This window comes from Aristolochia californica, unplaced genomic scaffold (genome assembly GCF_029961685.1).
Source record: "Aristolochia californica isolate CCGP_79_NKW_82.1479 unplaced genomic scaffold, dmAriCali1.0.hap1 SCAF_9, whole genome shotgun sequence".
In the NCBI taxonomy this organism is placed as follows: Eukaryota; Viridiplantae; Streptophyta; class Magnoliopsida; order Piperales; family Aristolochiaceae; genus Aristolochia; species Aristolochia californica.
Window position 1 is genome coordinate 33,078,795 of NW_027182290.1, and position 9,270 is coordinate 33,088,064.

Below are 9,270 nucleotides of genomic sequence, written 5' to 3' on the forward strand. Positions count from 1 at the left end.
TTGGACATCTTCTCGCTGACTTCCACCACGGTTAGTGTTTTCTCAATTACTCATGTAAAACCTGATTATTTTTTACTTATTTACTGCAGCAGAAGATGTCCAAATACAAAAAGAAAGATACTGGTTGCATTCCGTTGGATTCGATTTTTAGGTATACGTTGTTAGAGAAAAACTAAATATGGAGAGACAGAGCTTCAGGAATTCCTGCCTTCTGGGAAAAATGACAAGGCATTTAAAGAAGAAGAAAAAAATCTATTAGTATCTATATTATATAGGAAATTCTGATACTCACCAAACTGAAATTAGTTGTAGGACAGAATTGATGCTATCAATAGCTTTCTCAATCGTCCTATCAACGGCTAGGATTTGTTTAACCATTTATTTAAATAAGTTATTTAATAATTTATATAAAATTAAAAATCATTATTTGAATTATCTTTACCATATAATATAGTCCTTTTTTAATACAATATCTTCTGGGTGAAGAACGGGGAAGACGGAGACGATCCGTCTCTATCTGTCTCCCCTTTGTTAGCCTACGTGAATCTGATCTCTAGGCGTCTCTCACGTATTTGGGGAGTAGCAAATATAAGAAAGAAGCTTGTTTGATCCCGATTCTTTAGAATCCATTCTGTTACTGACAACGAAACACAACTACGTAACAAATCTGAAACTGAACCATCTTATCTCTCTTTCCTTTTTCTCAGTTTCCACCCTCTTTCTTCCCCGTTATTTTCTCTTCAACCGTGTGGCAGAGGTTTATTTCATGCAAAATTCCGCTTCCTTTGATCTGGAATTTGGAGAGAGAAGAGAATATCGATCGAGGACGTTATTAGTTTGTTGTTCTCTCAATCTTTCGGCTTTCTGAGGCTTTTGGAATTGTTTCTGGGTCGAAATAAGAGGACAGGAAGGGGAGACGGGAAGAGAGAAAAGAAGCCATAGCAGAAGGGGAGGAAGAGAAAAGCCACTAGCCATGGTTAGGGCAACGAATTGCATAGTGGGTTTTCTTAACCTCTTGACATTGATAGCATCAATAGCTCTTGTGTGTTTCTCTCTCTTTCTGCAATTTCATGGTGCAACTGCATGCGGTAAAGTCATCCAATTGCCCTTGTTGATCGTGGGCGCAAGCCTCTGCGTCGTCTCCTTAATGGGTCTTTTCGGATCGTTTTGCCGAGTAACCTTCTTCTCGGCAATCTATCAGTTCATATTGTTCGTTATCATTCTGGGGCTCGCCGGTTTCACCATCTTCTCCTTCGTCGTGACCAACAAAAGCGCCGGCGACATGGTTTCACGCCAGGGCTACGAAAGTTATCGGCTTGGCGATTATTCACATTGGTTGCAACAGAGGGTAAGTGACGCTGCAAACTGGGAGAAGATCAAGGCCTGCCTCAATGATGCCACGGTTTGTCAGAGCCTCGGCCATGACGCCATTCCTGCGGCTGCGAACTTTTTCAAGAAAAACCTCGCCTCAGTCCAGGTTTGCACATCCATTTTCTCTTTCTCAAACCAGAGCTCCATTTTGTTCAATCATTAATCTTCCCAATCCAAACAAACAGAAGGGGCAGCAACTGTTTGAAACCTGAAAATTTGTTGAGAAGCACTCTCGTGGAGAGAAATTTATGCGAACCATTTCAACCTAACTCTGTTTCGATGGTCACTTCATGTTAATTAGAGAATGAAATACCAATCTGAAGATCATGAAATCAACTATCCATCGGATTCGAATTTTCTTTCCTCTCTTTTGGTTTCCTGTTAGCTGAATTCTCAGATCAAATGAATCTTGCATGGCCATGGAGAATTATTTTCACTGAATTATTCTCATGCCATTTCTGTTTCTTGTTTTTTCAGTCTGGTTGCTGCAAGCCTCCTGCTTACTGTGGTTTCACCTCCGTAAATGCGACATTGTGGACAATCCCCAAAGCAGGGCCAGCCGCTCCTGACCCTGACTGCAAGACATGGAGCAACGATCAAGACCGCTTGTGTTACGACTGCACTTCCTGCAAGGTGGGTTTCCTCAGCAGCCTGAGATCCCAATGGCGGAAAATAGCCATCATTAATATCGGAGCACTCGCCTTGCTGATCATCATCTACTCGTGCGGCTGCTGTGCATATAGAAACAACAAACAAGACAACAGCTATAAGGGATACAGAGGTCCTTATCCTTACCACTGAACAGTACCAACTCCATTTTCTCCAAGTCCGATTCAATGCTGGCTTACTCCTATTCCCTTTCCGTTACTCCTGGTTTTAGAATTTAATTTTTTTACAGTTGTGTGTCTTTTGTACCTTTTCAATGACCCTGATACTCCATTTGATTCTTCCTGAATGCCACCTGATAACTGATTCTTGTTTAGTTTTCTAACGATCACTAATCAATTCGATTGATGGGGAATACTTTGTTATCATTCAATGGTTCCGTAATTGGATTACTCAGCGTCGTCTTTCAGTTGGGGTTTTCTCAAAGACACTGTACCACACGAACCTACATGTCACGGATGCCTAATGAAGTATGAAACAACTGATTGAAGACGACGATAGTTTTGTTGGATTTCAACCCAGTATCTTATTGCTGAAAATCGCTCAACAAGCGCAAACAAGTAGTGATTACAACCAACTTACGTAAACATCTGTTGTATAGTAGGTAACTCCCTTGCATGGTAGTACCAACAAACATCATAAAATTACTAAACAAATGACACAGGCTACAAGGGACGTGAAGAGCTCAAGAGTCCAAGTTGGCGGCAAGAGTACTGATGGGACCATGGGAAAAGAAACAGCCTCCTAAGAATCACCTCTGTTGGAGGAAGTTCCACAAACTCTAGTAATCTTTTCACCCAGGAAGGAGACTCCTCTACTTTCTGTTTCAAATTAGTTTTTAGATTGAATTTTGTTTTTCTTTCGTTGTCTGAAGCTGGCTATTAGTATTTTCTCATAAGCTGCTTCTATGGATTCAAAACTACTCTCATCCCCTGCATATTGTTGAAGGAGAAAATTTCGTGCACCTCGTATTTCCTCTTCAGATGCATCACACATTACCCCAAGACGTTTGTAAGGATCCTACACATTCATACGAGGAAATTTTGGAAGGTTAACTACAAAATAAAACACCTCTTTAAGTTGCTTAAACCAATGAGCAAAAGATAACATCCAACAGCAAGTGCAAGATAATAAAAGAAACAATTTTCACTTTTAAACAAAATAATGGGAATAACAGAAAAGTCAACAAGCAAAAAAAAAAAAAAAAAAAAAAGCCATGAATCACATTTTCATTTCCACAATTACAAAACATCCCCCGTGATAAATCAATCACCTCTTCCTGGAATCACACAGACACAACTTGCACTTTTCAGGCTTCATATGTTTTTTGCCCCTTCTTTTTCACTGTCAAGGCAATAGCAACAGCTGCCATTGACATTAACGATAACATAAGGAGGACAAGAGTGGAGCCTCTCTTCCATCCCATTCTCTCTGTTTTTGTTGCGTCAAACCTTGTTGTTTCCTATCCATGCGGTGAAAATGTAACAAAGAGAGAGGCAGCACCCCACCTCTCCTCTCCTGCATGGAAGGGGGTAGCACCTCCCCTTCCTCTCTGTTCAAGCCCCCTCTGTGTCCTGTCGAGAACAGAGAGAGGGGGGGGAGAGGTGCCCATAATGTTTCTGTACAGGTCTGATGTGTTGAAATTATTCAAGTGATCCTTCACAGGCCCCCTAGCAATTGTAAGGTACACAGGCATGGATACAGGATGGAGCAGAACAGATACTTACTGCAGCTTATAGCATTTGCAGGAAAAGATTGAAGAAACTTCTACTTCTTTTGCTTTCTTAGAGACTCAATATTGATCAGGTAAACACGAGCTACCAATTACCTATGAGAGAGTAGCCACCAACATCTTGTCTCAGATAATTCTCTTGTACCTACCAACAGTCTGTTTTATTACTTAGTTATTATGCTTCTAAAGCATAGTGCAGGTTATATAGAATTAACTGTCCCAATTTTATGAAATCACTTGACTCTAAATGGAGCAAAAGTATTTATCCTAAAATTAACAGCTAGTGGTTGGTCAACCTTATGTTGAAATACAAACCAAAAATACCCAACCCAATATCTAGTGCAACATGATTGACTAAAAGCTGCAGATTCAGCACCAAATGATTAGGAAAACTGATGGGAACAAGTACAAACTAAACATAGTAATCACATAAGAAAAATTGCTACTATGAAGGCCCTCGTCGAATATGTGAAGCTAATGAAAAAGATAACAACAGACATGAAAAAGGAATTTCTATCCAGCCAGGGAGGAAATAATCCAAATGCTGTGAAGCTGTCTAGTTTTAGGGTTCTCAATGAATAAGATGGCTAGGCAAATTATTGTGTAGCTCATGTGGGAACTAAAAGCTACTATGCTCATCCCCTTCATTTCCCAAATTTAGAGTCTTCTTCACATAATCCTTGCGTCCTATATGACCTAGAAATTAAAGCCGTGTAATCCTCATTACTAGTCATCAAAATGTTAGCAAACTGCCTGTACAAAGAAGTCGCACCGCACAGACGGGTTTCTGCTTCTTCACGTGCTCAGTTGTTTCAATAAACACAGAGCGACCTTAAGAACAGAAGTCAGTTCCTCTAACAGAACCTAAAACCTTTCCTACACAACATAAACACTTCAATTACTTCATTCTGATTGACAATTCAGACGGATTTAAGAGAAACTAGGTTCTCCATACAAACATTCATTCATACCTAAATTCCCACCAAAAGTCGCACCCATTGCGCGTATTGGGACCGTGCTAACAAATTTGCAGCCCCTTGCTTTTCTTGAATCTCTAGGAAAAGCAAAGAAAATTTCAAAAAAAAATAATCAGAAAAGAAAACCTTCGCGTTATATTTTCTTTAAATGAGAGTCTACGTCCAAGAACACGTTTTCCAGTAGAGAGTAAACCAAAGAAGTGATTGAGAGCATACGCTTTTACTCGTAGACTGCTGCCGTAAAAGCCGGGTTTCGCCAGGAGAAGAGCATCCATCTTCAGGAGCAGCGCGGCTGGAAAATCCCTTCTATGTCTCCGTTCTCATCGAAACCATTCCCGCACCAGAGACAGGGAGAAAAGGGAGAGCAGCTGCTGCTATCGGTTTTAACTAGAAGATTGGGGAATTTGATCCGGTGCGACGCATGGAGCTCCGAGAGGGCGAGTCACCCCCGACGCGGCCGCGCTAACCCATCTTCAGGATGGGGCAGTCGGATCAGAGGTAAAAACTGAGCAACCTTCAATTCTGAGCGAGTCTCTTCTGCCTCATCGAAGTCTCCCCGGAGGTTTTTCCCAAGTCCCATCTGACTCAAGCTATCAGAATTGAGTTTCCAGATGGTCGAGTGAGAGCTCGAACACCATGGTTCGATACAGCACCTGGTTCTTGATAAACAAATGACAAGACCATATATAAGAATTAAACAACCCATGTAAAATTCATGTCAATGCTTCACTTTGGGCTTTGAAAATCATATTTAAAAGGCATCCCTGAATCAATAAATCCAGTTTGAGGTCAAAGGCTATTTGTTAAATTCAAGAAGATCCACTTTAAGTCACTCTTGAACAAGGTCATCATTTTGATTAAAACAAGGGAATGCATGATTCATGAAGGAAATATTCTTGCGCCAACTCATCGGCAATTAACTTCACATCTTTCTTCCTTGCAAAGTGCACCGGAATTAAAACAAACCAGTGAATCACCGCTTGGAAGTGCTTCTTCTTTTGCTAGCAAGTCCTGTGAAGTCATTTGATTCATGGAAGTCTTTCAGAGGGATTTGCTTGTCGGTTAGCTTTACCTACAGGCTTGAACAATACTGTTAATGGATGGATTTCACCTACACCGTGAGATGCCAGAAGCAGTTCATTCATAGAATCACAGATAAATAATTGTCTAAAGAAATACTGGGATTTTGAAAATTTTCATATTTAGGCCTAGATAAAAGTGAATTGTCATTGATGACTCTGCTTCGGGAGAAACCGAGGAAGTTGAGTGAGCTAATATTCAAACGATTCCATTCATATTCTTTTGTAGACTCTTGTTCATTGATTCTACTAGCTTCAGGAAGCCAAATTAACCAGGCCAAATGAAAAATCTGTCATCATTCAGATTTTTTCCCTTCTACATAGTCTGTTCTGGGTTCACAAGACAATTCACAGATCATTTCAGCTATAGGGGAATTCGTATAATTATCTAAGAATATATGACAGATAGTGTGAGTAACCTTGAGGGATTAAAGAAGAGGAGGGATTATACATAAAGTAACAAACGAATCAGGAGGCATGGCTTCTATGCCCCGGTGAATCTGCAAGCTTCAGCGTTTTGGCTATGAGCTTCTGGGCCTTCTTACTCCTTATCTCCACCCTCATGCTCTCGCTCTTATCCATTTTATCATAAGGATTCTTCGTCTTCAAAGCTCTCAACTTCAACTTGAGACTCCCGACCAACTTCTTCAAGTGCTGTCCTATCATCACCATGACGAGAACCTGTCCAGTTACAGCTCAAGCAGAAGAGATTTCAGAAGCAAATGACAGAACCCAAAAACCCAGAAGAAGAGAGAAAAAATCGTCTCGCCTGAGGCAAGCAGAGAGAAACTTGAACCAATGAACGTTTGTTACCAGAGAAACACATCCAGCGAGTAAGCAAGGATGACCAGGCAGGCCAGTTTATAAGGACGACATGCTTCCCAAAATGGCCCCTTTAATATTCCTTCATCTTAATTCAAGGCTTCCCATTGCTTGCACTTTTCCTTTTCTGCTTCCAACATTACATCTGCCAATTCACCAACGGAGTTTTTTTTTTTTTGTTTTTTTTTTTTGCATTGTTTATTCAACATTGGATTCGTCAAATCCAACCACCCCTTTTGAGTTTCCGAGCCTTCAAAGCTTCCGCAATCTCAAAGTTTGAAAAGTAATTATCAGCTTTGATCGTGCAAACAAAATCGAGAAAAAAACTACTTGGGAAACCGTTTCTGGGTCTTGATCTTGGTCTTGGTGTGCCCATCACTGATTAATCGAACTTCAAAGCTTCAACACCGAACAAAACATTTCTTGTCAAACGCTGCACCAATCATCGCCACACGCAGTCTGTGGAGAATGGTGTTTCTCTTCTGTAACATCGATCGTTGCTATCCATGTTTACTTTCTGGGAGGGTTTTCTTTTTCAATTCCATGAGAGTGTGATTACTCCACGCTACCCCACGACGGAAAGAGGATGTTCTCATCTGTTTCTAGTTCCATTTTGTGGCAAAAATATAATCAGTTGATAATCAATACTCTGCAGGAAATGAACGCAACCAATTGCTTTCAGTGGAAAGTGAGTGACCATGAGAGAGGAAGTGCTGTCAACCAATATACTGGGTTTCTTCCAATACCAATTAATTAGTATAATTAAAATAAAACAATGTAAAAGCTTCTTAATTTTAATTTTAAGAATAAAAAAGGTTCCCAAGAAATTAAAATTTGGCCAAAAAAAAAACGGTGACTCCAACTCTTGGGTCGACTCAGCCTGATTTTAATAAGTTTGAAAGGTAAACAGAGCGGCTCTGATTTGGAGGAATCTGGATTGGGTCGTCGCTTCAATCAGATCAGGTCACGTTCGTAATTATACTTCCATGTTACTTTCCAAACTTATACTTGTCCTTCTTCCACTAGGATTGATATTTTCAGAGCACCGCACCTATATAACTGTCGCCGAGCTGCTTCTTATTACTTCACATCCATCTTACTCCTTCCGTTCTTCATCACTTCTCATCAGCTATGGCGATAGCATCTTCTATACCTGCCCTTCAGTTCTTCTTTGTCCTCTTCGTCACTACCTTGGCTCGCTCCCACGCACAAGAAGCGCGCTATCATCGTCTGAACTTCACCGGTGCAGTTGGGCCAGAGAGCGTTGTATTTGACAATGCCGGAGGAGGACCCTACACCGGTGTCTCCGACGGCCGCATTCTCAAGTGGGACGGCTCAGCTAACAAATGGGAGGAATTTGCAGTCCTTACTCCAAACAGGTAACATATAACTCACTTTAAATTTGTTTTGATCATATTTTTTCTTCTGTCTGATATTTTTATTTATAATATATGATGGAAACTCATTAACGTTGATTCTTTAGGAGAAGGGAGATCTGTGATAACTCAGATGACCCCGAATTAGAAGCAGAATGTGGAAGGCCACTGGGGTTGCAGTTTAACAGAGCAACAGGGGATTTGTACATAGCCGATGCCTATCACGGGCTTCTGGTAGTCGGTCCCAAAGGCGGAGTTGCGTCTCCAGAGGTGGTCAATGTCGAAGGCAACCCACTTGGATTTGTCGACGGAATAGACATCAACCAAGAGACCGGCATGGTCTATTTCACAGACGCAAGCACCGTCTTCCAGAGAAAGTAATTCCTTTACTACTCTTGTGTAGTTAGTTTGTTTCTTTTAAACAGGAGTTGTAATTAATTAGCTAATTGCATTGTTTAACGTCTTCTTCTTCTTCTTCTTCTTCCAGGGACAATAGTATGGTTGTGTCGACCGGTGATCGAACAGGGAGGTTAATTTCCTACAATCCCATCTCGAAAGAAGTGAAAGTTCTTCTGAGAGGGTTACCCTTCCCCAACGGAGTGGCCGTGAACAAAAACAACAGTTTCCTTCTCATAAGCCAGACGTCTACTGTGAGCATCATGAGGTATTGGCTCGAAGGTCCTCAATTGGGATCCTACGAATTCTTTGCATGCGTGCCGGGCTACCCAGACAACATACAGAGGAATTCCGCAGGAGACTTCTGGGTGGCAGTCGCCAAAGGCACGATGGTTACTCCGGGAGATGGAACAGTGGTGGGCATAAAATTTAATGAAGAAAGCCGTCCTTTAGAGGTGATCGGGGACAAGCAGGCCGGCGGCATTGTCTCCGTAAGCGAAGTCCATGAAATTAATGGGACTATGTGGATCGGCTCTGTCGACGTTCCCTTCCTTGGTTCTTATACGCTGTAGACAATATTAGAGTAGACATGAACACATTACTATTTCTTTTTCTTTTTCTTTGTAAGCAGTGAATTAATTTAATTTTCTTTTTCTTTGGCATCAGAGCTTTCCTTGGTTTTCATAGGCATCACACTTCCTTTCTCCTCACAGTAACTGGTCATCCACTATCTAGCAATCCACAGTTTCAGGATTTTCATTTTATTCTTTGTGAACATACAGGCCTTCTAACCGTTTGACTTGTAAAATTAGTACATTACTATCAATAATTGTTATTGAGTGACAAAAAAC

At 41.0% G+C, this 9,270-nt stretch overlaps 2 protein-coding genes and 1 long non-coding RNA gene across 3 annotated transcripts; 2 read left to right on the forward strand and 1 right to left on the reverse strand.

Moving 5' to 3' along the window:
• Window positions 1–973: 973 nt before the first annotated feature.
• LOC137940074 (tetraspanin-8-like) lies at window positions 974–2,216 on the forward strand. Its single transcript, XM_068784992.1, has 2 exons — window positions 974–1,477; window positions 1,849–2,216. Exons 1-2 carry the CDS (start codon window positions 974–976, stop codon window positions 2,170–2,172), a joined length of 828 nt encoding a protein of 275 aa, XP_068641093.1. The 3' UTR covers window positions 2,173–2,216.
• Window positions 2,217–2,563: 347 nt separating this feature from the next.
• Window positions 2,564–5,291, reverse strand: LOC137942245 (uncharacterized). Its single transcript, XR_011110493.1, has 3 exons — window positions 4,963–5,291; window positions 4,741–4,823; window positions 2,564–3,057 (listed from the first exon to the last, which is right to left on the reverse strand). It is a non-coding gene; the product is annotated as an uncharacterized lncRNA (long non-coding RNA).
• Window positions 5,292–7,778: 2,487 nt separating this feature from the next.
• Window positions 7,779–8,991, forward strand: LOC137940810 (protein STRICTOSIDINE SYNTHASE-LIKE 10-like). The gene is made up of 3 exons (XM_068785934.1): window positions 7,779–8,026; window positions 8,131–8,400; window positions 8,511–8,991. The coding sequence occupies exons 1-3, from the start codon at window positions 7,779–7,781 to the stop codon at window positions 8,989–8,991; spliced, it is 999 nt and encodes a 332-aa protein (XP_068642035.1).
• Window positions 8,992–9,270: the final 279 nt, after the last annotated feature.

What these genes read in the sequence shown, in the direction of transcription:
- LOC137940074 (XM_068784992.1), top strand. Translation starts at nt 974, where the DNA reads ATGGTTAGGGCAACGAATTGCATAGTGGGTTTTCTTAACCTCTTGACA. An exon ending in AAAACCTCGCCTCAGTCCAG is followed by an intron (nt 1,478 to 1,848) that starts GTTTGCACATCC and finishes TTGTTTTTTCAG; the next exon opens with TCTGGTTGCTGCAAGCCTCC.
- LOC137940810 (XM_068785934.1), top strand. Translation starts at nt 7,779, where the DNA reads ATGGCGATAGCATCTTCTATACCTGCCCTTCAGTTCTTCTTTGTCCTC. An exon ending in GCAGTCCTTACTCCAAACAG is followed by an intron (nt 8,027 to 8,130) that starts GTAACATATAAC and finishes TTGATTCTTTAG; the next exon opens with GAGAAGGGAGATCTGTGATA. An exon ending in AGCACCGTCTTCCAGAGAAA is followed by an intron (nt 8,401 to 8,510) that starts GTAATTCCTTTA and finishes TTCTTCTTCCAG; the next exon opens with GGACAATAGTATGGTTGTGT.